The 26,101-nt window shown below is 38.6% G+C and overlaps 1 protein-coding gene across 1 annotated transcript in view; it reads left to right on the top strand.

Moving 5' to 3' along the window:
- ROR2 (receptor tyrosine kinase like orphan receptor 2) overlaps nt 1–26,101 on the top strand; it is a 147,324-nt gene that overhangs the window by 109,225 nt on the left and 11,998 nt on the right. The window contains exons 3-4 of the mRNA XM_027671027.1: nt 5,150–5,437; nt 6,500–6,530. Of these exons, the coding sequence (XP_027526828.1) occupies nt 5,150–5,437; nt 6,500–6,530 (319 nt within the window). The remainder of the gene's footprint in view (nt 1–5,149; nt 5,438–6,499; nt 6,531–26,101) is intronic.

The following is a 26,101-nucleotide window of genomic DNA, read 5'->3' as shown; positions in this document are numbered from 1 at the left end:
TATGCTGTGTTTGTGCCAAGAATAGCACATATGGTTTGAGCCAATAACTTGAACATGTAAGTGCCAGAATAATGTAAATAAAACTAAGAAATATAATACGCACGTGAGGTCTTAGTGATAGTTGCACCCTTTATGTTTTTAGCTTAGTATCTATTCTTGTGCATATCTTGACAACGATTTGACATACACTGGGAAAGTTTATTTTTATATTCTTGCCAAAACATGAATAATAGACCTGTCATCTTAATTTTGATTTGCTGTGGGATTCTCTTTGATATATTTATATCAAATTTATTCAATTTAAAAATACGAAGTACTGGCAACCTAACAAAGGTTTTTTCAAAATATGAAAGAGTTTTGCTGGAGTTCATGTCAGTCATTCCCATAAGCTACGTTATTCATAGGGTACAGAATATGATAGCATAGTATAATACATAGATTAAGTTGAATTATCCTCTCATAGCTTCTTGAAAGATCAGGTTTTACTCTGTTCAAGCAAAATAAGTACTAGTATTGGTTGTAGACTATGTTAGAAACCATAGTAAAAGACAAATTTAATTTACAGCATTGTTGTCTACAGCAAATGCAGAAATATCCACCAGATAGCTTCTCCTTTTGCAGTAGTTTAAGCCAAGCCAAAGACCACTGAAGGCAAAGAAAGCATTTTCCTTCATTTCAATGGCCCTCGGAAACAAGGGTATAAAAAATAATATATAACAATAGTATTTATACAATACAGAAAATTTCTCGACATTATACTCATGGTTTTTAAACAATTCTATTTGTTATCCATCTCCCAAATAAAATATGATTCTTTATAATATAACACTTAAAAGTTTAACAGTAGGTAACAGACTCAAAATATTTTATAGAGAGTATTTATTCTTTGTTTCAAAATTATGTTAGTATTAAAACAGACTAACAGTTCTGTTAAAGTTTTAAAAAATTCTAGTTGACTGATATTTATCACAAAACATAGGACACAAGTTAAATACAAATTCTAGCACCTTCAGATTTGATTTTCCTCCGTACCTCTCCAAATTAAAATTTATTACGAGAGAAAGAAAGCTGCATTGGAAAAAAATTGTTTTGCACATTCTTGAGGTCCTGATTTATCCTGGGAAAACTTGTTTTTTCCCCAAACTGTGGCATCAAACTGGCATCTACACTGTGTTTGTGGTGTGACGTACAATCACAAAAAAGTAACTGCTGATTATCACCACAGAAATTAAATAAAGAAAACATTCTTAAGAACATGGTTGGTTAAATTTTCCACTTTGTTTGGAAGAGTTGCAATTATGGGTTATCTAAAGCGGACACCAAATAACAGAGCAGCACAAAAAATGCCCGCTCTGCCATATGATTACTTCAGAATCAGTGAGTATATAAACATCAAACTTCAGCATCATTTCTCAGAGGGGAAATGAAACGAGCAAACAGAGAGTGTGCACTTCAGAGTATTGACAAAGGCAGAGGATGGGCAATCAGTTGCCCTACTGCTCTTAAACTGGAGAACTTTGGAAAACGCAAATGCTTCAAAGTTCAGTAGGTTACAGTATTTTTTGCTTGGTTTGTAGCAACAAGGTAATGTGAAACACTGCAGAAAATACCTGTAAAATTGGCAGGAGAAATAATGAACTAAAGCCAAATTCTGACCTGCAGGAAATGGATGCAGTTACACTGAATTCAGGGAAAGCCTGTTTAATTGCACTGGGTCTGAATTAATTCATAAATCTTTGGCATTGATTTTGGTAGCAATGCTTTTGTTCTAGTTAATAATAGGATCAGATCCATGGATTCATGTGAAATACTTTGGATAGCTTGAAAGGTATGGATCTAATTGCTTCCTACAGTACCCCTGGTTTAATTAGTAAAACAGAGCAGTCTAACATGGATTTAACTCTTAGTTAATAAGTCCTCATAAGTAAATTTACCATCTGTTTTCATCCAAGTTTATTGGAATGTAATATTCATGACTATCCCAAAAAGAAGACTCAACCCAGCTTGTTTTAAATTAGAAGAAATTAAATAGTGGTAAGTGAGCAAGCTGACCAGTGGCACAACAGCTGCCCAGTCGCACGAGAACAACGTAGACCTTTCATGTACTTGTGTGTGAAGAACAGAAAGTATAACAAATAGGCAGAAAACCCACAGTCTCTGGCTGTGACCTTACAGTGCTTGAATTGGCCCCACGTTTTAGGCAGCATCTTCTCTGCCTATTTCATTTCTTAGGAATCAGAAACATCTCTGAGCCAGATGAATGTACCTCTGTGCTGTCTCCATGCTGGAAGTGGACCAAGTTCTTCTCAAAAAAGCCCTTAAACCATCTATATTGCCTCCCTTATATGAGCACATTCAGGTTGTCCCCACAATTGCTGAATCATAGACCCACCAAACTACACAACACCCCAGGTTGGGTGGTGCCTCAGAAGATCATCTGGTCCAACCTTTTGATTGAAAGAAAACCTAGACAAAATGCTCTAGCACTCTATCCAGTCACATCTTGGAAACCTCCAGTGATGGGGGCTCCACCACATCTCCGGGGAGTCTGTTCTCACTGCAAAAAAAAGTCCGTATTCTGTTGAAATGAAACATCTCCTGATGCCACTACACTTCTTGCTCTTTGTGTTCTCCATGTAACTCCTTGTGAAGAGAGTCTCCATTCTCTTTGTAGATGCCTCCTAAGTACTGGAAAACTGTAATGATGTCTCCCCAGGCCCTTCTCTTCTATAGGTAGAAGAGACTTAATTACTTCAAGTCTTTCCTCATAGGACAGGTTCTACAGCTCTTTTATCATATTGAGAGCCCTCCTTTGGACCCTCTCATGTCTTCTTGTGTAGTTCTTGAATTTTGGGGACCTGAATTGGACATAATACTCCAGGTGTGGCCTGACAGGCACTGAGTTGATTGGGATTATTGCACCTCTCTCTGTCTGCTAATAATGACCCTATGGATACAGCCCAGGTTCTCAATGATGCTGATGAGAATAAACTACATACAGATTATGAAAAAGTGACAAAATATGTTGTTGTACTCTCTCAATAACAAGCTAAGAGTGAAATAGCTGTAGAAAATTCTTTTCTAACTTGTGGGAGGATTGATCATGCTGTCTTTCTTGCTGCTAGAAATGGTTATATATAAAATATTGGCTTAAGTAGAAATTTCAGTCAATTCCTTCAATTTTCTGTATCAACAAGGCAATTTACTGTTTTTCTGTTTCCTGCAAAATTGTTGTTATAGTAGTTCTAATTCTTCATTAATGAAATTTACCTAGAAACTACAACAAATGACACTTGTGGTGTGACATTGGTGAGAGCATTAGTGTACTTTTTCTCCCTTTTATATGACTATTTGAAAAGAAATATTTTTTGTGTTCTGACAAAATGTTTTGAAGCCTGCTAAAGATTTGTAGATTAACAATAGGGAAACAAACATAATATAAAATCACATAAAGAGTAATTTATTATTTTATTATGGGAAAGGATAACAAATTATTTTCCTGTAAGTTTTCAATATGATGTGGAGAACATATATATATTTGCATTTACTTAAAGTTCAATTTAAATTCACACTTGCCTACATTATATTACCTATTATTCATTAAAGCAGGACTTCTTTTGAAAGGCCACTGGTAGGGAACAATCCAGTTTTCCAGCAAAATTCAGTTTTCCAGCAAAATCTGGCTTTGCAAATTCATTATATTCTGATGTTTCTACTGCTCCCTTCTCCAGTGGTATACCTAACCATTACACAGGAACTGATTTCCTGGTCCTGTCAAACATAAATCAAAGCAGAACATCAATTTTCTGGAGGTATTTCAGCAATTAGACTGCAAATGTTGACCATTGTACTACTGGTGTTAGATTCCTGCACAGTAATACGCTATTTCTTAATTAAACAATTGCAGAATAGTCTGATAGGAAATGGCACATGCAGACATCCATCAAAGTTGTTTGATATTTGGATCCAACTGACACAAAAATGTAATATAATTTGAAGTATTCCTGATGCTTTATGTCTAGCTGGTATAAATTCACCAAAGCAAACATATGAGCATGACAGCTGGATACTTTTCTTACCTGTTTTGACAATCACATTATTGTTCCAGTGGAATTACATGCCTTCAAGCTGTCAGTGTGTGATGTGTGTCAGTTGCAGCACTCCTTTGCAGGACCAAATTAAATTTAAAAATAATAACCTATCAAAGATCTGACTGTCAAGTTTTGGCAGTGTTCTTCCATCAGTTCTTTCTCTTTTTTTATCACTCAGAATTCACCAATACACCCTATGTGCTTCTTGACAAGCCCTTTGTTTTCAATGAACCTCAAATTAGTGCTTGTGTAAGTTTTCACTTAAAAAACTAGACCCATTAAACCTTATTACACAACACCCATGCAGACTTTTCTTTCTCCAATATAATCACTATTTTTGGACTTGCTGTAAAAAAATGGCACTCTATAATCAAGTTAAAAGTGCCCTTTATTTCACAGGTTACTTCTTCAATTGAGACATCATTTCTTTAAATTGAATGTAAGACATAGCATTACAATTTAATTAGTAGGTGAAACTGCCCAAATCAGACTAATTTTAAGATTTTCTTGAGTAACTGGCAAGTCAAATTAATATCTAAAAGTAACTTTTCCAGTGGTAGTTATTCTTAAGACAAATCTACGATAAGATTTACTACTTCTTACTTCTTCCAAGTAATAAGATAAAGTGGCAAAGTTACAATAATATTCCAATATGGTTACAGTTGGGATTACCCTTTTATGGAATAAGGGTGTATTTTGCTGTTAGAACAGAACAGCATTAGATGTATGTAAGGATGTAAGTATGTCAGATGTAGAAAAAGTCGTTACTGCTTCAAAATAAGTGTTCACAAAGGGACTTAGGATTGTAATGGTATCAATTCTTGCTTGACCTTCTAATCTGCACACCTACCTGCACATCTACATGAAGTCAGCCATGAAAGACAAATAGGATTGTGATGCTATGGTGTCTTTAGGACAGTGAATTGTATTTTTTTGAGTATGTGCCTGAAAAAAAAATGAAACTGTTTCCAAGCTTCTCTGTTAATAAAGTGCCTTTGGGTAGGCTTTTATCACAACCCAAGTGAAGTCTGATCTTTCATGACCTTTTATTCTCTTAGGTTACTTCCTGACCTTTTTGGAACCAGTAAACAATATCACTGTAGTCCAGGGGCAAACAGCAATCCTCCACTGCAAGGTAGCAGGAAATCCATCTCCAAATGTCAGATGGCTAAAAAATGATGCTCCGGTGGTTCAGGAGCCAAGACGGATCATCATCAGGAAAACAGATTATGGTTCACGACTGAGAATCCAGGATCTGGACACCACAGACACGGGATACTACCAGTGTGTGGCTTCAAATGGGATGAAGACAATAACTGCAACAGGAGTGTTGTTTGTCAGGCTTGGTGAGTTCCTGGCTTTCATAATTAGTCTGCTTTATAGACTAGGTATTAGTTTTCACAATAGGATAAGGAGAAATTAATTTGATGTTTTAAGAAGAATTCTCAACACAAAAGGAAATAAATAAATTGCTGGCCTGGTGCCTCTCTCCTAGCACAGAACTTGTTGGTTGAACTTGATGCCCCTTTACTGGTAATAAAAGAAAGTAATAACAGATGTAAAGGTCTGTAAATACATAGTGAATAAAAAAAAATTGAAGAAGTGCAAATATAAAATATAAAATGGTAACATTTCATTGCCTGGAGTTTTCACTCTGCTACTTAACTCAGTCTGTAAAAAAAAAATACTGAAGAGAAGGAAGAGAAGCAGTTTTCTATTTGATGTTCACAGTGCTGGGCCCATCCTTGTGAAATATCACTTCTGTACAGCCTGGCCTCCAGTTCTGTCCTTCAACAGGTGAAGTTACACCACACCTGTAAAGAAGTACTTCTATTGCATTTTTGAGACTTAATCATCCAGCCTGAAAGCCAAGCTTTTATCTAGTTTGCTTCTGGAGCAATGGGAAAAAAATTTCCAAAAAAATTTTTCTAAAAATTTATTCTAACTTTGTAATGTAAATAGTTAACTCCATGGTTTAGTTTGCAGTGATTCCCTAAATGCTGGGTATTGAACCTTGTTCCTGCTGTGACAAAAATTGAGTATCCCCTTGCCACACCATAAACTCTGAGAGTAAGCCTGAGGTAAGGCTTGTTAAAAAGTAAGTGATGTGTCAAGATAACACCTTGTCTTTTTAACAGCCTGTGTTTTTATGGTGAAAGATATTTTCTAAAAAAATTAAAAGTCCACTCAAGTTGCTTCCTGAGCAGACAGTAGATTCATCTGATTTTTATTTGCGGCTTTGAAAATAGCAATATATAATTATGTGCAGGAATGCAGAGGGTTTTGTTTGAATCTTGAGACAAACCTTCCTTAAAGAGGCAGCTGCCTTCAGATTGTTATTGACTTTTTTTATGATGTTGTCCTTGGGCTGAACTTGTCAGCAATGCTTGTTTGTTTTATGTTTACAGGTCCAACAAACAGCCCGAATCACAATCTTCAGTAAGTACTCTTTGGAAAATTACTTAATGCTCTCTGACCACTTTTGTTCTGTAAGAGTTTAGTTCATAAACTCAGTAAACACTGCCTTCAATGACAGTGTTCTTGCTAAAATTAGCTAATTTGATCAAAAACTCACAGAATGGAAGAACCTTTTTCAGACAGAGGTAGTGTTGTGTTACAGTGGGTTTTGATTTGATTGAGTTTTCTTGAGAAACTTCTACTTGCTTATTTCGTATCTTGGACAAGCAAAATACCACAAAGTCACAATGTTTGAACAGTAATTGTTTACAAGGCAAGTATGGGCTGGAAGAGTGGTTAAAAATGAATGGGTGAAATGCTTGGGTTGCTGTGGTTGTAAATTTACCCATGTTTTATACTGTTATAACTCGAAAAGTCCGGTAAAACAGGACTAGAATCCTGTCTCTGAGTAGCTAAGTAAACCCCCTATTTTTTACTATCATTTTGACTTGAGTGGTGATTTGGTGATTTCTCTTAGACTCCTGAGCTCACTTGTTCATCCAGTTGTAAGAATGAAAATAGAACCGTAGAATGGTCTGGATTGCAAGGTACCTCAAAGGTCATCTAGTTTCAACCCTGCTGCCTTGGACAGGGACACCTTCCACTAGATCAGGTTGCTCAAAGCCCCATCCAGTATGGCCTTGAACACTTCCAGGGATGGGGCATCCACAGCTCATCCAGGCAACCTGTTCCAGTGCTGAGTAAAGAGTTTTCTCCTAACACCTAAGCTAAACCTGCCTTCTTCTAGCTAAAAGTCATTGCACCTTGCCCTGCACTATCTACCAGTATAAGAAGTCCCTCTCCTTCCTTTCCATAAGAACCCTTTAATTACTGGAAGGCTGCAGCAGGATCTCCACAAAGCCTTCTCTGTTCTCTAGGCTGAACAACTCCAGCTACCTCAGCCTGTCTCCATCCCTCTGATCCTCTTCATGGCCTTCCTCTGGAACCACTCTGACCCACATTATTCTTCTGCTGAGGACTCCAGAGCCAAATGCAGCGCTCCAGGAGGGGTCTCATGAGGGCAGATAGAAGGGGAGAATCACTTCCCTTGATCTGCTGGCCCTGCTGCTTTTGATGCAGCCCAAGATGTAGTTGGCCTTCCGCACTGTGAGTGCACACTATTGACTTGTATCCAACTTCTCATCCACGAAAACCCCCAAGTCCTTCTCCACAGGACTTCTCTCAGTGACTTCTTCTCCCAGTCAGTACTCATGTCTAGGATTGTCCTGACCCAGCTGCAGGACCTTGCACTGGGACTTACAGAACTTCATGAAGTTTTCATGGGCCCACTTCTCAAGTTTGTGCGAGTCCCTCTGGATGTCATCCCATCGTTCTGTTGTGTCAACTGAACTGCTAAGCCTTGTGTCATCTACAGACTTGCTGAGGCTGCACTCAGTCCCACTGTCTGTGTCACTGATGAAGACATTGAAGAGCACTGGTCCCAAGACAAAGCCCTGAGGGACTCCACTCATCACTGGCCTCCATCTGGACACAGAGCCGTTGACCAGAAATCTATAGCTGCATCCATCCATCCAGTTCCTTATCCACTGAATAGTCCATCAAACACGTGTCTCTCCAATTTGCAGATAAGGATGTCATGTGGGATGGTATCAAGCCTACAGAAGGTTCCAGTCCTACCTGTCATTTTGAGGAGGAGGAACCTTCCTTCTGGCACATGCAGTGACCCACTTCCAGCCTTCATCTTTAACAGACCCTCAATTGACAGCCCTTTGACTAATTTCCCTGCAGGGTTCTAAGTCCACCTACTTCTCCACTACATGCCTCTCTCTCCTACGTGCTTTTGTTTTGGTTAGATGGCATCTGTTGGTCTTCTCTTGTCAACCATTGCCATCACTCCATCACAGGCCACCAGACTGGTCAGACATAATTTGCCCTTAGTAAAGCCATGCTGGCTGTCTCGGATCACCTCCTTGTCTTTTATGTGCCTTAGCATATGTTCTTGGAGGATCTGCTCCACGATCTTCCCAGGCACAGAGGTGAGGCTCACCCGTCTGTAGTTCTCCAGATCTTCCTTTCTTCTCTTTCTAAAAATGGGAATGGCATTTCCTTTTTCCGTTCACCAGTGACTTCGCCTGACCACCGTGACCTTTCAAATATGATGAAGAATAGTTTGGCAACAACATCAGCCAGTTCCCTCAGGACCCTGGGATGCATGTCATCGGGTCCCATAGGCTTGTGGATATTCAGCTTCATCAAGTGGTCCTGAACCTGCTCTTTGGTTATAGTAGGTGGGACACTTCTCCCACACTCACCCAGATGATCAAGGACTTGAGACAAGCAGGAAGCCTGACTGAGATAAAAAACTCATTGTGTATCTCAGCCTGCTCCTTATCAGTGACCACCAGTTCATCCTTCCTTGCTACTGGAAGAATTGAGAAAATCACTACCTATGCTCCTGATCTCTCTTCCAATTTTCCCAGGGCTCTGAAGTCACTTTTGATTGCCCTCGGACTTCTCTTTGTTATTTCACTGCAGCCAGTTTAAACAACCAATCAGTAATCAGAGGGCCTTGTTAGACTGGGGAGTTTTCCAGTAATGTCCCTTACCCAAGCCTCTGGGAGACAGCAGACTTTCCTGTGAGTTGGGTCCACTTTGCATATCGGACCCCTCGTTCCCCTTAGAGGGGAATCTGCTGTTACAACTCCCCTTCTTTTCCTCTTAGAGGAGGTCTTGATGGGTTGTGCAGCTGGTGTTGTTTTAGGAGGCCCCAGTATCTCAGAAGGACCTTCACCCACCTCATCAGTTGTCTGACTCTCTACTTCCAGAGCCTCATACCTGTTGTAGAAGGTTCCAGTCTTACCTGACATTTTGAGGAGGAGGAACCTTCCTTCTGGCACATGCAATGACCCACTTCCAGCCTTCATCTTTAACAGACCCTTGACTGACAGCCCTTTGATTTCCCTGCAGGGTTCCGAGTCCACCTGCTTCTTCACTACATGCCTCTCTCTCCTACATGCTTTTGTTATTAATATTGTTGCTGTTACTCTTGGTTTTCTTATCTCATTGCTGTTTCCAGAAAATTGTTCTCATCTCAGCCTGTACTCTTTACCCTTTGTGCTTCCAGTTCTCTTCTCCAGCCCCTTGCAGGGGGAGGGGGAGGAGGGACCATCCTTTGCAGTGGTTTCAGTGGGAACACTAGGTTGGAGAATACAATTCCTAAAGCATGATACAATATGATAGGGATTTAACTAGTTTTCCTATTTTCTTACAATTGATTTAAATCAGCTGTTCATGACGGAGTACCAAAAAAAAAAAATGTGATCATTTTTGTAACACTGAAATACTACTTCAGATCTTACAGCACTTTAGAAAACTGTTATGCACCTGCTCTACAAAAGAGAAAACTAGTGAGATACCGGGAAGCTGTCTGATCTTTCATGAGATCACAAGGCAGAGACTGGTGCAAGAGGCAGCAAAATGAAATACTCTTAATGAAGCTCTGAACTGAAGTTCAAAAATCAACCCTCAAATGTGACTGAAGCATAGTAAGCTCTGAGCACAAGGTGTAAAGCTGGGAACCACATTTTACCTTGATTCACTTTTTGTTATAGAGCAGGTAATTAATCTGATTTCTCTTGGTTTCCATGGTATTTTCCAAATGCTTCGTCTGTACTGAGGATGAATTTACTAACATTTTACAAGTATCAACATAAATAAAACATTTCAAGTAATACAGTGAAAAAGATTAAATTCCTATGTATGTGACATGTAGTTCTTAATTACATGCACTTTCTTATGCTGAAGTAAATGAGGGTTCCCAAGCCATTTTTGATCCTGGTTTTGGCTAGGTTTTGAATGCTTTGCTATTCTTTGCTGGTTTTGAACTCGAAGTTAAAATAAAGAAAGAAATAACTCAAAAAGGAAAAAAGATCTGTCATTTGGCTTATGAATCTTCACAATGGGTCTTGTACCATTGGTATTGGTGCTGGACTTGGAAGCAATAGTGTGCCAGTTGTTTTGAACCTGCCATTAAAAGGTGAAGTGAGGTAGATTATAATCTACTACTGGTAGATTATTTTCTTTTTAATATCCACTAGATTGAAGAGGAAGCTGAAACTTCAGAAGAACAAGGTCAGGTCAAAGGTCTGGTGAGAAGTCATGAGGGACTTATCGTAGGAGGTCCAGGAGTTTTTGGGAATTACAGATCTTTGCTTCATTGCATGACTGTTTCTGTTTCAATTTTTTTTTCTGTTTCCTATTTAATCAGGTTTTACCCACCTTTCCAAAGTTCCTATCTTTCTTCTGATGCTGTCTTTTTTTTTTTATTGTCTTTCCACAATTATTCCATATGTTCCTCTGCTCCATGCCTCCTAACTCCTTCAAATAAAACACCATGTTTTGGCAGTATAGCTATTTTCTTCTCGGAAACTGTGACTTTTATTTTTTTTTTTTTGACTGAATACTTTGCGTAAAAACATGTGGGTTATTCTGAAAGCCAGAAAAAGGCAAAAGAATATCTTAACTGCTTGGAAAGAGCTCTTGGGGAACAAAGGACTCTTTCTGTTTGCTGTCTGCATGGCACAGTCTCGCGTTGAGCTGTTACTGCTGGTAGCAATGCTTCAAAAAAGACATGCTTCAGTGGGAACACCGAAACATAAAACCATTGCAACTTGGTTTAAAACTATACCTAGTGAATTTTTAAGGGGTAAGAAGCATTACCTATGTAGATACCATCTAGCAAGGTATTTTTATGCAGCCTATGCTGTGGATTTCTAGAAATTATCTACAATTAAAGATTGACAGAGATCAAACGTGTTATGGAGTCAGACCCGCCAGTGCAAAAAAAAGGGTCCTGACCTTCAGGGTACTGAAGTTGAGACATTTTCACAAAAACCTGAAAGTAAAAATTTTCAACCAAATACTTAGTCTTCAATTGCTGTGGATTATTTTGAGAGATCTTTATTTTCTGTTAAGGTCCATATGCGTAAAAATTTCTAGGGATTTTTCTGTAGGAATAGAAAAATAGAATCTATCGAAATTATTTATCAAAAGTATTAAAATTATCAAAAGTACTAGTAGCTGGTACAAATTAACTTACAAAGGAAACAAAATCAAAACACAGTCAAAAAAATAATCTCTGACTAACATTTGCTGTCCAGAGGACTGTGCTATTAGAGGACTCTTTTACTAGAGTACAACCCAGCAATCCTTTCTCTTACTGCATTGTGCTTTCACCTTTTGTATCATCAGCATTATTAGCTGATTTACTGTTCAAAAGAAGGATATCCTGTCTGTTCAGACAGGTACAAGTGTGGGAAAATAAAATAAATGGTTACCAAATATCAGAGAATTCTTTTTTAATGTGATATAAAATAAAGCAAAGGATGTTAATCTCTTGGAGTCTCAAGAGTAGGCCGGCAGAAACAGTTCCCTTACCTTCTAGAAGTGTTGCTTTTACAGGATAAAGTAATTCTAAAAGTTTGTATGTTCTCTAGTCTAATATATTTTTCTTTTGAATCAAATGGTTGGACTGAATTTTACCCATTGGGCAAATTCCTGTTTTGAAGCAGTTCAGATTTCTTATTAAGGCTGTAACTGTAAGTGGCGCCACCTTGAAGGGAGCTGGGGATGGAAGATACCTGGCAGTTTGTTGGCTTTTAGGGCTTCTGGAAAATCTAGTGAGGCTCCAGCAGAAGTGAGGAAGGCACAACAGAATACAGGCAGAAAGAAGAACCTGTAAGCTCAGCCCTTGCAAAGTGTAGGTGAAACTGGCTCTGTTGCCAGTCCTTCACGTTTCCCTACATGACCTCTCTGCAATCTCCTCAGGATACCAGGAGGCAAACATTTCCATCCAGGCCCTGTGCAGGGGGACTGGGCTTTTCAAAAAACTTTTGAGAAGTCCTTGTTTTATTGAATGCTGACTAAGATCAGTTCTCGGTTTGCAGCCTTTGATGCCAGTATGGTGGACCCTTAGAAGGAGAAATTGGTGGGAAGAAACACTGACATCAAATAGAAATTATCCATTACTTTTGGGAGGAATTTTTGATGTATTAATCACTCTGAATAAATTTGCATGCTCTCATGCCTGATTTTCTTCAAATAGTTTCAGACAACAGTTAAATTTTTAAGCATTCAGTCCATTGAAAAAAAGTGATGAAGCAATTGTAGTTGAGAAAAAAAGCAGTTCCTTCAAACGATGGAAAACAGAATATTTAAAATCTAGTAATGCATGTGTGTTAATACTCTAATGAGGAATCCTGCAATGGGCAATTTATTTTCCATGGTCAGCATATCCCATGGCTTTTATTACATAGCCAAAGCACACTTTTTCTGTGACCCCTTTGGGGAACTTCTGCATGATGTGAGGGGCACTCATACATCTTTATGATGGGAACAGATATCTTTTCATCATGTGATGAATCTCCATGTAATTATAAGATGGAAAAGAGAATATAGGGTCTTGGTAAAGAAGGTGGAAAGGAGCGAATCATCAGAGTGTTTTACCCTCAAACCACCTCTCTGCCCATGACTGGGGTCTTCCAGGTAAAAGACAGTAGCTGAGGGGGCAAATAGTTTTGTTTACTGAATCTGTCTGGCAAACCAAAGGTACCTAACATCATACTAAAAAGGAAGAATGCTTTCCTTACCATCTAACAACACCACCACTTGTATCTTCCTCCTCAGGTGGTACGGCAAATATTCTTTACTCTCAGTGCAGTTCATTCACTGATGACATTGTTAATCTTCTAAATTATGCAAGATTGTCTTAAAATTCACATAAACAGATGTTTTCATAACCAGTACAGTGTTGTCTCAACTCTGAATTACAGTGTTAATTGAGGCCCATGAGAACCAGGTGTTTCATGATGGGTCTCCTCCAGAATGACATGCACGCCTTTTGTTTCATCAAAATATTCGCAGGGCAGAGACAACCGTATTTGAACTATATATATTTTTCTGAGATGTTTGTGGTAACATGTTGAATTTACAGAATAAGCGCATACTTTGTGTTCTCGTTTCCTGTTTTAATCAAGGAAGAAGAAGGATTTAGTGATTAAAACACTGGACTGTAATTTTAGAGGTCTGGATTCGATTTCTGACTGTACTCCTGTCTCCATGTGTGATTGCAGCAAGTTGCTTAACCTTTGTCTCTCCATGTTTTGTATATCAAATGGAGGTGGTGGATCTTGGGAATTTTTTACCTTCCTCTACTATAGGATTATCTCAAAATGCTTAAGATACACTCTCTCCCTATAAAGCATGGAATGTTATTCCTATTTTACGAGTGACGAACTGAGGCACAGATTATCTCGGGCTGTTGTATATTAAACAGCATGTGTTTGTCTTGGCAGATTTCCTGACTCCCTGACAATCCAATTTGGGGATCTGGCTGGAACATGCTGCAATTCCCTCATAGCCCCCGTGTGTCAGTTTCCTTTTTTCTCTCAAGGTCGGGGGAAGGCTGTATTTCACCCTTCTGTGGGTTTGGGGCTCCTTTCAGGGGATTTGGATTCACAATCTCAGATCTGCATCTGGCTTCATCAGTTTAAATATCCTTTGACAGTCTCTCAGGCCCAGACAGGAAATTTGGAGCAAGGGGGGAACTAAAACCAAGGTTGCACTAAATGGTTTTGCATACTCTTTTCTCTCCTAGCTATCTTAGAGCATAATTTTTCAGTTTTTCCTCTTGTTATGTAGGATACAACCTAGTAGAGCTCATAAGCATACCATGCCACAAATTAGCCCATAACTGAAAATTATACTTTCTTCTACCCAGAGATGTAGAGTGTACTCAGAGGAAGATGACCCTCTGTCTTGTAATAAAAACTGAATTTTTTACTTATATGTTTCCAATAAACAATTTTTTTTCTTATTTAAAACTCCAGAATATGTGTAATATCTTTAAGACACATAATATGTGTAATTCAGGACAGAGTTAGAGAGCAGCGGAAATACTGTTTTGGTTTGCTTTGCACCACTCCATCTCCCACCTTCCTCCCACACTACATAGTTTCTTCAGCTTTAATCTTCCACTTAAACATTTGCTAATCACCAGTAAATAAATGATGAACAATCCAATGCATTTTGTATTATTTAGTGATATCAGTAAAAATTCAATGTGCTTACAAAATTGATGAATTTTAAAAGCCAGATGTGCATTTAAACTAATATGCATAGCATCCTGGAGCAGACAGAGGTGCCTGTACTCCTGCAGATTGTTGTCTGGGGAAGTGGGAGGTTTTTTTGCCTTTCCATCAGAAGAATGGAAGAACAAAAGAAAGAAGCTGACAGGGAATGTATAGGGGAGAAAAGGATAATAGATATCTGTTATGCTCACTAATCTATATTGTTCAGAAACCCAAACAAAAGGAAGCCAAGCATATGCAAAGATAGATCTGCAGGAAAGCTTTACCTTCTTCGTGCTACTGTATAAATCAAATGTCCTTGTATAAATTAAAGCGTAATGCAGCGACTTTGCACTGCTTTACAGAGAGAGCCTGGTTGCAAAGACAAGAGAGCAACCCTATGGGACTTGCCTGTAGATGGGCGAGATTTCCCTTAGAAAGAAGAAGAAATTAGTTACATTTCTTACAGTTAAGCTAACTCAGGGTCAAATGTAGAAAGCACCTTCCCACCTGTGGTTAGCAGTGCTCTCGAGAAACTTTCAAAAGGGTTGGATGAAGCATTGTAATGAGGGTAATATGTGGGGTTACAAGCATGCAGTACACCAAAGCACACAAATACTTTCTTTCCTAAGAGTTCTGCTTTCCAAAATTCGGACATTTAGCTTGTAGGTGGATATTAAAGGAAGCTAATGGTTTTCTGCGGGTGAGAATTCACCCACATGCAGTCTGTGTGCTGGGACAGCCTGTTTCCTTCTCTGCAGAGCAGTGGCTAGGTTTTTGATAGCCAACAGGAAAGCCGTAAGGTGCAACACTTAAGATGTGCAATACACAGCAACGAGCCAATTACAGCTCTGACTTTGTAAATACGTGACCCCAACACCCTCTCCCAGCCAATTCCAGATCATCAGCAGGTGCTTAGGTTCGAGCTGCTCAGAGGAACAAGTTTCATTAATCTACCAAAGAAGTCGCAAGCAAAGTAAGACACTTGTTATTCCCTTTAAGGATATATGTAAATTGATATTCAAATTAGTAATGGCCCTCAGGCTTTTGGCAAGTAGCTACTGCAGCTGTTGGACATCCCTGCTACAATCAGCAATCTTTAGTGTGTTTGGATTCTACTTCTTCCCTCTCTCTCTCCCCTACTCTCATTTGTTCACTGGCTTAAATGGCTTTCAAAGTATTTATTGTATGTCTTACAAAAGGACAGCTATATGTCCCTGAGACTTCCTGTAGGCATTTGATGCCACATTGAGTTTAATTAGAGTTCCTTAGGATGCTGAATAGCCTCTAACTGCATACAAGGAAAGGGTAAATGTTGTAGTCAGGCACAAAGATAAAGGAACGCCATTCTAATGAAAAGTAGGTAATTTAACCAAACTAGATAATGCTGGAACACCACACCATAAATCATCCTTTCAATTTTTATGCCTTTATGGTTAGTTTTTCCCTACTTTTGTATTATTATGTTCTCTATTTCAGTTTGAAAGAGCCAAACAAACTGTAGATGCAATTAATTTAGTGTACTTGAGAAAAGGTCGAATAGATGGTTTAACTGGTAAAATTTGAACAATTCTATTCAAAACTAAATAACATTAAGAGTGATGGAAGGGATTGCTTTTAAAAAGGAGAAAGAAAGTGTAGTGAGGAAATCCGCTCTTACAAATTGATACTCCTCTGTTAAGTCTTAAAATCTGAAGTATTTGAGGTAATGCTACTCTAAATATAAGGTGGCAAGAAGCATATCATCAACTGTTTCTCACACTCCTCAAAGAGCTTAGTCATACGTCTTCCATTTCTCATTTTGTTCACTCTGATGACATTGGAGAGGCAAAGGATTACTCTAGGTGGGACAAAAAGGATGATATACCACATAATCTTTGCTTTTATGAATAAGTGTGCACACACATACACATATTTCCCTCCACCCCAAGTTTTTCTAACAGTTCAATTTGCAGGTCAGAAAGGGTGTTTACTCCTGTCTCACCAGGTCTTTCTTCATGCTGGGAGGTGTCTCCTTAGTTCCGTGGGCTGACTTGTGTGTAGAAACCCTTATACTTTAATCTGACTCAGTTTTGCAAAATTATGTTGACAAACCTCCTTGTTTTCACCTTCCTAATGGCAGCATAGTAGTTCCAGATTACAAAACAATGATAGAGGGGTAAGGAAAAAGAATAGGAAAGAATACATTGGAATATAAATACAATACAATAGAGTAGCTCCAGTTGGCAGGGAACCACAAGAATCGTTTAGTCCGGCTTCTTGATCACTCAGTGGTTGACAAAAGTTAAAGCCTGTTATTAGGGGTCTCTCTTTAAGGCACTGACAGGCACGGGACATCAACCACCTCTTTGGGGAGCCTGTTGCGGTTTGACCAGCCTACTGGCAAGGAAATGGTTCCTAACGTTCAGTCTGAACCCACTCTGATGCAGCTTTGAACCACTCCCATGTGTCCTGTAGCTGGATCCCAGGAAGAAGAGACCAGCACTTCCCTCTCCTCCTCCCATCCTGAGAAAGGTGTAGAGAGCAGTCGGGTCACCTCAGAGTCCTTCTCCCCAAACGTAGCCAAGTTCAGACTCCTCAGTTGCTCCTCATGGTACATTTGTTCCAGCCCTTCCATCAGATTTGTTGCCCTCCTCTGGATGCATTGAAGTACCTTCACTTCCCCCCCACAAAGAGAAATGAAATATTGAAAAATTCTCTGGCCTCATTTTTTGAAACATCCGATGACCTGTTTAGAACTAAAAAAAAAAAAATTTAAAAATTATCTTTGGACTATGGAAAACTGCAGCTCAGATAAGTTCTGCAAAGTAAAGAGCAGCTATGAAAATAGTCTCTAGCAACGGGAAGTATTCACAAACTGTAACTTTCTGCAGCATTGCAATATGCATTACATATTGCATCCATAAAAAGTAACAGAGAAGCTAACAAACAAGTATTTAGTATTGTCGCTTAGATGTTTTTAAAGATGTTTTTCAGATAAATGGAATATGCTAATTTTTTCTTAAACCTGGAACACTGACACTTCAGTGTTATATGGTTATAAGTATCAGTGTTTCAGTAGATTTAATAAAAATCTTCTGCAAAAGACTTTGAAGATGAATAGTTGGATATAGTTATGTAACCAATTTATAGCTGATGCTGTGATAATTTCTGGCTGTTTTACAAAGCTTTCTGCTACCAGATGTATAATCGCTGTGGTAACTGAAATAGAAAAGCCACATTTGTTTTGTTTAAAAAAATAGAAGAAAGAAGGGGGAGAAAAAATCCCAGTACAGTTTTTTTTCATTTTTTTTTTGTTTGCTCAGATTCTTACATAAGAGACCACATTTGTAATGGCATGGTTGGTTGCGGCAGAATCAAAATATTTTTGATTCTGAAAACAAATTTTTTTTTTTTTTGGTACAAAAATATCTTAACTTTTTAACCTTTACTAAAAAGCCAGGAAGCACTTTGTAGAAAGCTTGTATTTCCCATCATTCAAGAAAAAAAACAAAATGGAAACCTTAGGGCACTTACATGGGATTTCATTTTTCTGTTTTAAATTACTCCTTTTGTCTTTCCTGTAACCTCCCCTTCTCTTTGGATTTATATAACTGGTTATTTTTGACCGTGTTTTCATTGTCTTCTTTTCTCTCAAGACTTCCTACCTCCTACCTGTCTTCTTAGTGTACGTATGAAATCCCATCAATGGCTTTAAATCAGCTAAACAATAATGTAAAATTTTTATTTGTGCATAAAGTCTGTCTCTGTAGGTAAATTACAATGCACTAACATCTACCTGAAAACTTATATGATTTTTTCTTTTTTTTTTTTTTAAATGACCATGTCAGGTTAGGCCCTGGTGGCATTTGTAGAGTAGGGTGAGCTTTGTGCTAGGGAAGGTCGGAGCAGCACGCTGGGAGGTGAGCTGCCCTTTGCCCACCCACTCCCAGGGGTGAGAAGGGACCCCAGTTCTCAGACCAGTCCCCTTGGTGAGGCCTGACACCCACCCCTCCCTCCTTCCCTGCTTCTTAGAGGCTTTTCAGTGAGGGTCTGCTGGCCCTGATGACTTTCCTTGGAGATATCAGAGAAAGACAGTTTATTACACAGTCATAACACACTGAGAGGAATAACGTCCCCTAAAAAAAAAAAAACCAACAAAAAATGGGTGGAGAGGGGACCTCATAATGGTTTCTTTGGTGAGTGAGAAGCTGGAATGCTGCGTGGCAAGGTTCATGTTCCCATATGTTGAAATTACTTTTCTGAAGGCTTTTTTTCTCAGTTTTTCAGTACCCGTGGTTGCAACAGAGATGTTTCTGTTAAAAATATCTGACACTCAGCAAAACAGACCTGCAGCCTTCCTTGGGTTGCCAGCTGACTCACCTGATTTCAAGATTTCATCCCAACATGCTGACACCTATGAAAGCAGAGGGAGAATTTTCAAAAATGTCCTTTGAGTAAGATGAGGGAGAAAGTTTGTAGGCAGAAGTTAGGATGTTGTTGGCAGAATATAAGATAATCTGAAGTTGCATGTGGTAACCAGAGGATTGTGGCTGGTTATACATCTAGGAACAATCCTCCCTTTTTGTGCAGACGTTCAGGACATTGATATGTTATTTAGTTTTGCTTCTTTGACTGTTTTACCCATCTTAGTGTAGTAAAAGCCATCCTGCCACCTATATGTCTGCACGTGATTACTGTGCTTGGGAACTGCAGCATTTTTTGGTACACTGAAAACTTTTCTAAACTTGTAAAGCAATAACAAATATGTGAATGCATGTGATACCATCAAACCACAGCAGCAGGGAGTGCTATCTAATGAGCAGTCTGAGCAGTTTTATGTGATCAGTTCTTTCATATACGTTTGCCTGTGAGGGGTGGGTGCTTTTCTTGTTGGAGTGATGGAGGATTAGTTTTGTGAAAGAAACGAAGGCAGTGCCATTTTCTGTTGGTTTTATCCACTTAAATTATTGAATTGGTATCTTTTATCAAGGACACAGCTCAGCTAAGAGTGCTGAGACCATCTAAGGCAATGCCTACTGAGGAGTACAATTTGGGTCATGATTCACCCTACTGATGTTCTCTGCCTTTTTTGTGTTTAAATGCTTTTTAAATACTTTGTATTAAAAGAATCCTCCTTTCACAGTAACATCAGAATATATGTTTAAAGCATTATTTGGACTATGTTTTAGAGACAGGCTTTGGAGTCTGAGTTTTGTATTTAAAAATACTGATTTTATAACCCTTTGCAGAAATAATTTCAATAGTCTAAAAATTAGGCTGTTGTAAAGTTTCAAGTTGCCATTTGACAAACAAGCTACTTTTCTTTAGATTACCACAAACACAAAGTCCATTTGTAGCTGTATTTTTACAAATGACATTACAATTACTTGCTCTATCTATTACCTGGCTTAAAATGTTGCCTCAAATCCTATGATTAATATGAAAAAAATCATTTAATATAACCAGTAGAATAAAGATCAAGTGGGGTTTTTTTAGTCATCCTAAACATTGAGTCTGAAGTTTCAGTTCACAGTGTACTTTTTCTAGTAGCTAGTAGATAAATATTCCAATCAAATGCAACACAATTGCTCTGTTCAGTAATTGTAACTTTCAGTGAATTTTTTAAGGATTCTGTGATGTATACTTTTCAGATAAAAAGCAAGAAATATTCATCTAAGTTGCATGTTTGTATCTTGGTTTTTTGGGTCTATTGCTACACCCAGTGAGCATCTGGTAGCAAAAGTCACGGGCCATATCCATGGTGAGTGTAAATTGTCATAGGTCCATTGATTTCAACTGAGCTATGACTATTTATACAAATTCCCCTGCCTGTTATTTTTTTACTTTTTAACAGTAAACGCCTTCTTTTCTGATAGTATTTTTTACACTCCCTTAGTGTATAGGAAAAGTTTTATACCCCTCTTGTATTGTACTACTCTATAAGTCTCTCTTTGAGGTGTTAACTACATGGATGTGTGTTTCCTGATATCCCAGGAGCACTGATCTTTAGACACAGGTGAAGATGTGCAAACAATGATTTTAAGTGCCGGAAAGGTGGGTTATTTGCAGAAACCTATGGCCAGAATTGTTTGTTCAGAGAATGGGTACAGGTAGGGCAGGAAGCCTGTGCCTGTCTCCCATGATGTGGGTGCAGGGTAGTCTCCCTGCAGGCAGGGCCCCAGTGCAGCAGCCAAGTTGTCTCTGCCATCCTTTCACTTCTTGGCTTCAGCAGGCAGGGCACAGGTGTGCACGTGTGGAGTTTTTGCTGATTTATGGTTGGTGGGGTTTGGGGATTTTTTGAGGTTTTCCTGTACACCTGGGTTTTGGAAACTATGCTAAAATCTCCAACCTGTTTGTGTGAGTTGCTGAATTTCTGGACTGTATGGGCAGAAATTATGGATGATGTCAGAAGCAGCTGGCATTAGCCCAGCCTTTCAGTGGATACTAATAGGTCAAGCCATACTTATTTTAAAATATTCCATTCTTTTCCTCTGTCAGTTATTTATACCCCAATCCTGTTGCCCTGAATGTCAGTAGTAAAACTTCTGTTGGCGTTCTGTGCACTATGGGAGGCCTATGAGAAAGAGCAATTTTATAGCCCATTGTAACTATTACTTTAAAAGACAACCCTCCTGACGAATTTTACTTCATGGTGAAACAAGGAATTGAGTGTTTTATTTGATATTTTCTCTGAAGACAAACCTGACCAGAAAGTAAAAAGTGGGTTTCTACAATAACATTAATATATATTTAATGTGTTTTTGACAAGAGGCACATTTTATAGATGTGATACAGCATATGAAAAAGCAGCACATTTCTCTCCTCTCAGATCTTGTCGATGACCTGTTTCTTTGGGAATATCTGGAGACGTAAACTCATTTTAGCCATTGAAAAGTTATCCTCTTTTGAATAGAGTTTGCTCCCCTGCACTATGATATGATACATGTCAAGAGTAAGGGTAACAAATTACAACAGCTGTAGTGCAACATTATAAGAGGTCCTGATTTTGAGATTTGGTATAAACAAACCATGAATACATACGCATATTAAAAAAAGGAAGCTCCTGATTTTTTTACTGCAGCTCTTTTTAATGCCCTTCCTACAAGTCAGAGTGATTTGCCTTTCTCTGATTAAACAGAAACCATTTACTCCTTTCTTCTTTTTGTATTGCAGGTCATTTAACTTGTGTGCTTTCTGTTTATGAAGTAGCTACACACCGAGCTAAGTAAACTCATAATGTGAAAAAACGATGCCTGCCCTTTTCCCTCTGATCTTTCTGTCAGTCATAATTATTGTCTTCGCAAAGCTTCCGACATCAGTTTTCAAGTTGTAACTATCAAAAATCCTGAGACTTTTCCACGAGATGAGTGACTGTATACCAAATGTTGTATTTCTCTACCCATAGCAAATAGGATGACATAAATAACTTTTCCTTTCACTCATCTATCACAGTCTAATTGTGGTTTTCTGTGCAATTGTCCTTGCTTTGCCATTCCAATTGTAATGAAATATGAGGGGGAGTCCTAATATTCTCAGTATTTAGCAGTTCTTAACTAAAACTGTTTAATCCCTGGACAGCAGGAAAGAGGGTTAAAACTTTGGATTTGTTATTTGTTGTGGGAAAATTTATTGGAAATTTTAATTGCAGTCAACTTGCTTGTGAGAAACTGCTGTAACCAAGTTTCTACTACCTTTCGAAAGCTAACCTCTGGAATATCCTGTTATGTTCTATGAATTGATTTAGCGTTGTTTTCTCTGGTAAATTGTAGGCTGAGGATGTGTCATTCCATATAAATGCTAGGGTAGGTTGGTAGGGTATTATTAAATGAGATTTTTTTTTCCAATGCATTTAATCAAAAAACTTATTCCCTCTGAGTTTTCTGGAGGATTTCTGAGTTTCTTTTGACGGCTGATGCATTGTTGTGTCTCTTCTGTTTTCAGGATAATAGATTTAACTTACAAGTGTCTGCTATCTTTTTAAGTTAAACTTGTAGTATGGAATCAGAATAAAGATGTCTCACTAGCAAATGAATATGTGGATACCTCTCAATTCTGCTTTCAGAATTCCCTTTGTGAACCCTTGCTAGAAATTGTTAGGTCTTCATGTGTTTTCTCTATTCTTCCCCAAAACCACAAGGTTTGCACTTACTAGGGGCACTAAATAAGTACTTAAAACTCTCATCAGACTTGGGTGTTTCACGAGGTGATTCTAGTATTGAAGAGTTTCCATGGTTGCCTTTGTTTTACTGAGAACCTTTATGTTTGATATGCCCTCTGGTCTGTTCAGCTGTGACAGTTGCAAACAATAGGTGGTGTAACACAGATAGGATATAGTGTATTGTGCCCAGATGTGTTCTTTCAGTATTTCAGGCTTTCCGTGAGGAAAAGCCTCTTTGTTTCCTAGAGATTTTCTTTTGTAGTATTTTGTTTAGTGTTCTTTCTGTGTCACATGTGAAATTAAAGTAATGCTTAATACGAGGGTGGGGGTGGTGATGTTAACGATATTTATTTCTGTGACCCCCAGAAATCTTTTTATATACCTCTAGAGCAGATATCTACCTTTTGGAAGCATTGCATGACCTCCATCTAGAGAGTTTCCTATTCATGCATGCTTTTATTCCTGTTCAGAGGCACCTGGTTCTTCCAGTTCCTCCTTCACGGAGCCGGACATCCCGGAGTTGTGATTCCTGTCAGTGGGAGAAGTGACACTGTACCACTGAACCTGCATCTTTCTTCTACACTGTCTGTTTGGTTAATTATCCATTTCATACAGACTTCTTCTGCCCACAAGCATGAAGGCAGACTGTATTTAATCAGGCGTTGCAGTGCATGTGTGATAAGGAACCTGTAAATGCTTGTCAGTACTTCATTCTTCAAGATGTTCCCAGACCTGGTAAACCTGATCAAATTCCATGTGATACATAAAAATAGTATCAGTGTTTCAGGTTTACTTTTGTGTGACAGAGATAGAAGATGCTTTAGTTTTATATTAGGAAGCTAGTTCTTAACTTTATTATGCTGGCAGAAGATCACCTTCTGGGCCTGGCAAACTAATGGCATTCATCCTAAGCAATGGAAGTTGGGGTTTTAGGAATAGAGGGTCTGTTAAGTCAGATTCTTTACACTTTTATTTTTAAATCCAAACTCTGGTCAAACATGTGACAAATAATTAGGATGAGAGTTCCTTCAGTAAGAGTATATACCTTCCCTCCACTCTAATTGACTGCTGAGAAAATTCAGTTTCCAGGTGCACTGCCTTTGAGACCACCTTCTAGCAAAGTTGCAAAAAAAAATTCAACACTGTGGATGGGTCTGACTCTATTTTGAAAAAAACAAAACCAAAAACCTATAAAAATGGAAGAAAATCACTAGGTAAAAAAGGTGGTGCTGCCTTGAAACATTCAGAAGTTAAAGCACAAATGTGAGAAAGTACCTGTGGTGGTTAGCTTGTAAGATTTCTGCAAGTGGAACAAATTGAACTCTTCTGGATTCCTTTTGTGGAGTCAGATTTCTGCTTTCACCAGGGTTCTTGATCAGAGCAGATTTTATAGCTCAAGCAGCAGGAAATTGAAGAGTCGGTATTTCTGCCTATTTTCAGCAGCTTTTAATTATTTCTCTGATCAGCAACTGAATTGCTGGCATATGTTTTGGAGCGTGAATCAAAGCTGCACATGGTTCCAAAGGCTCCTGTTTGAACTGAGCATGATGCTGCTCCTGTGCTATTTTATCAGATCCCCCCCAGTTGCTTTTTGCTGCAGATTTTTTGCTGTGTGCCAAGTGTACATGCAGCCAAAGAACAGAGTACTCTGTAAGGAGACTCTTAGTGCTGCCACTTCTGCAGCTTTGTTGAAATCATATATTTTATTCAGAAGACTAATGTAATTTTGTCCTCTCAGCAGTAGTACTAGTCAAACAGCATTCACTGAGTTTCCTGACCTGAGGAAGATGCATGTAGAGTAACAACCCAGCTTTTGTCAGAGTAACTGACATCAGGTTACTGTTTACTTTTGCTTGTGTCCATGGTAATGGTCATATCCAGTTTAGTTTAATCAGCAGTTGACTATAACATGGGAGCGGGGAACATATGTGTGTATTTATAGTATCGGAGCTGTGTTTAGAAGTTCCTGACAGAAATAAATAAACTAAGTAAGAGATCACACTGCTTTTGTCACCAAACCCATGCTGTTTTGAGTGCCTTTTTTTTTTTTTTTTAATGCTGGCAAGAGAACCCTGAACTGAGAGTTGAAGTGTGAGATACAGTTTCAGTAAGACATTACTCAATTTGCAGTCTTTCATTGCAGACTTTGTTCTGCAGGATAAGGGTTTGAATTTACTTTTGGGAAAGAGGTCAACTGGAGGTTTCATATTCATTCAGATCCTTATGGGAATTGCTGACTTCCTATTGAGGTGGTCAAGGATCGTAAAACAGACACAGAAAAAATGTTTTGATGTTTTGATTTTTGTCATTTCTGGCATGATGCAATGGTTGCAAAATTGCAGATTTTAAGAGTGAAAGAATGTCACTGCAGGGAGTAGTTGATCCTAAGACTCCTCCTCTACTTCATCCACCATAATCAAAAATATCTTTGTGGAAACAGAACTTGTTTCAGGGTTTGTAGACAAAATGTTGCTTTATGAATATTTAACAGTCATACTCTGATAGGGAATAAAGGCCAGATCTGCATAACAACTGTGTGATACACTTAGTATCACCATGGTTTATCTAGCAGTTTATGTGATGGATAGAGTCCTGTTAAATCATTGCCTTTCTTGGGAGTAAAGGGAAAGATGCAGCTCGAGTGGTGATCAGTGGTTCCACCTTTTGGCTACGCTGGACAGACAATACTGCTCAACCTACCCCTGCCAAAGAGTTTACACTTTAAGAAATATTGGTATTTGTAAGAGAAGTGGAAACATGGGTGGCCAAAACAGGTGTTGATACCCAAAGGTAACAAAGTACAAAGTGCAGAGGAGTATTAAAGTCATACTTGAAAAATTACTGGTATTGCAGAGGTATCTCGGCCTTTCAAACAGTTCAGTTGCAGAAGCTGATTACATTTTTTAGATGCCCTACTCTGGAGTCATGGTTTTCTAGATTGCGTTTTATACCTACTTTTTGTCCATCATGCAGTAAATGATATAATGTGAATCCATCAGGCTGGTGAATCCTGGTACAGAGGAAGCACAGGGAATACTGGATATTGACTCTGAGCATATTCTCTCTCTGAAGTCTCTTTTCAGTGCTCTGACACTTATGATCTGCAGATCAGCTCTGTATTATTTACAAGGGCTTTGGGGATGAAGTGTTGAACCACTGAGCCTCTAGGCTAGGGCTTTTGTGCCAAAATATTTGTGTTGATGTAAGGGAGTGAAAGGCCCAAAGCCTCATTGAATTGAAAACCGTATTAAAAATATATGTTGAAAGAGAAATTTGGCACTGACTCTCACTACAGAGAAAAGAGGTTATAACCTTGGTTACTTTTT

This window comes from Neopelma chrysocephalum, unplaced genomic scaffold, assembly GCF_003984885.1.
Source record: "Neopelma chrysocephalum unplaced genomic scaffold, ASM398488v2 Primary Assembly neopelma1_97017, whole genome shotgun sequence".
Lineage (NCBI taxonomy): Eukaryota > Metazoa > Chordata > Aves > Passeriformes > Pipridae > Neopelma > Neopelma chrysocephalum.
The sequence above is the reverse complement of the archived record's forward strand: the minus strand, read 5'-3'. Positions and strand labels throughout refer to the sequence as shown.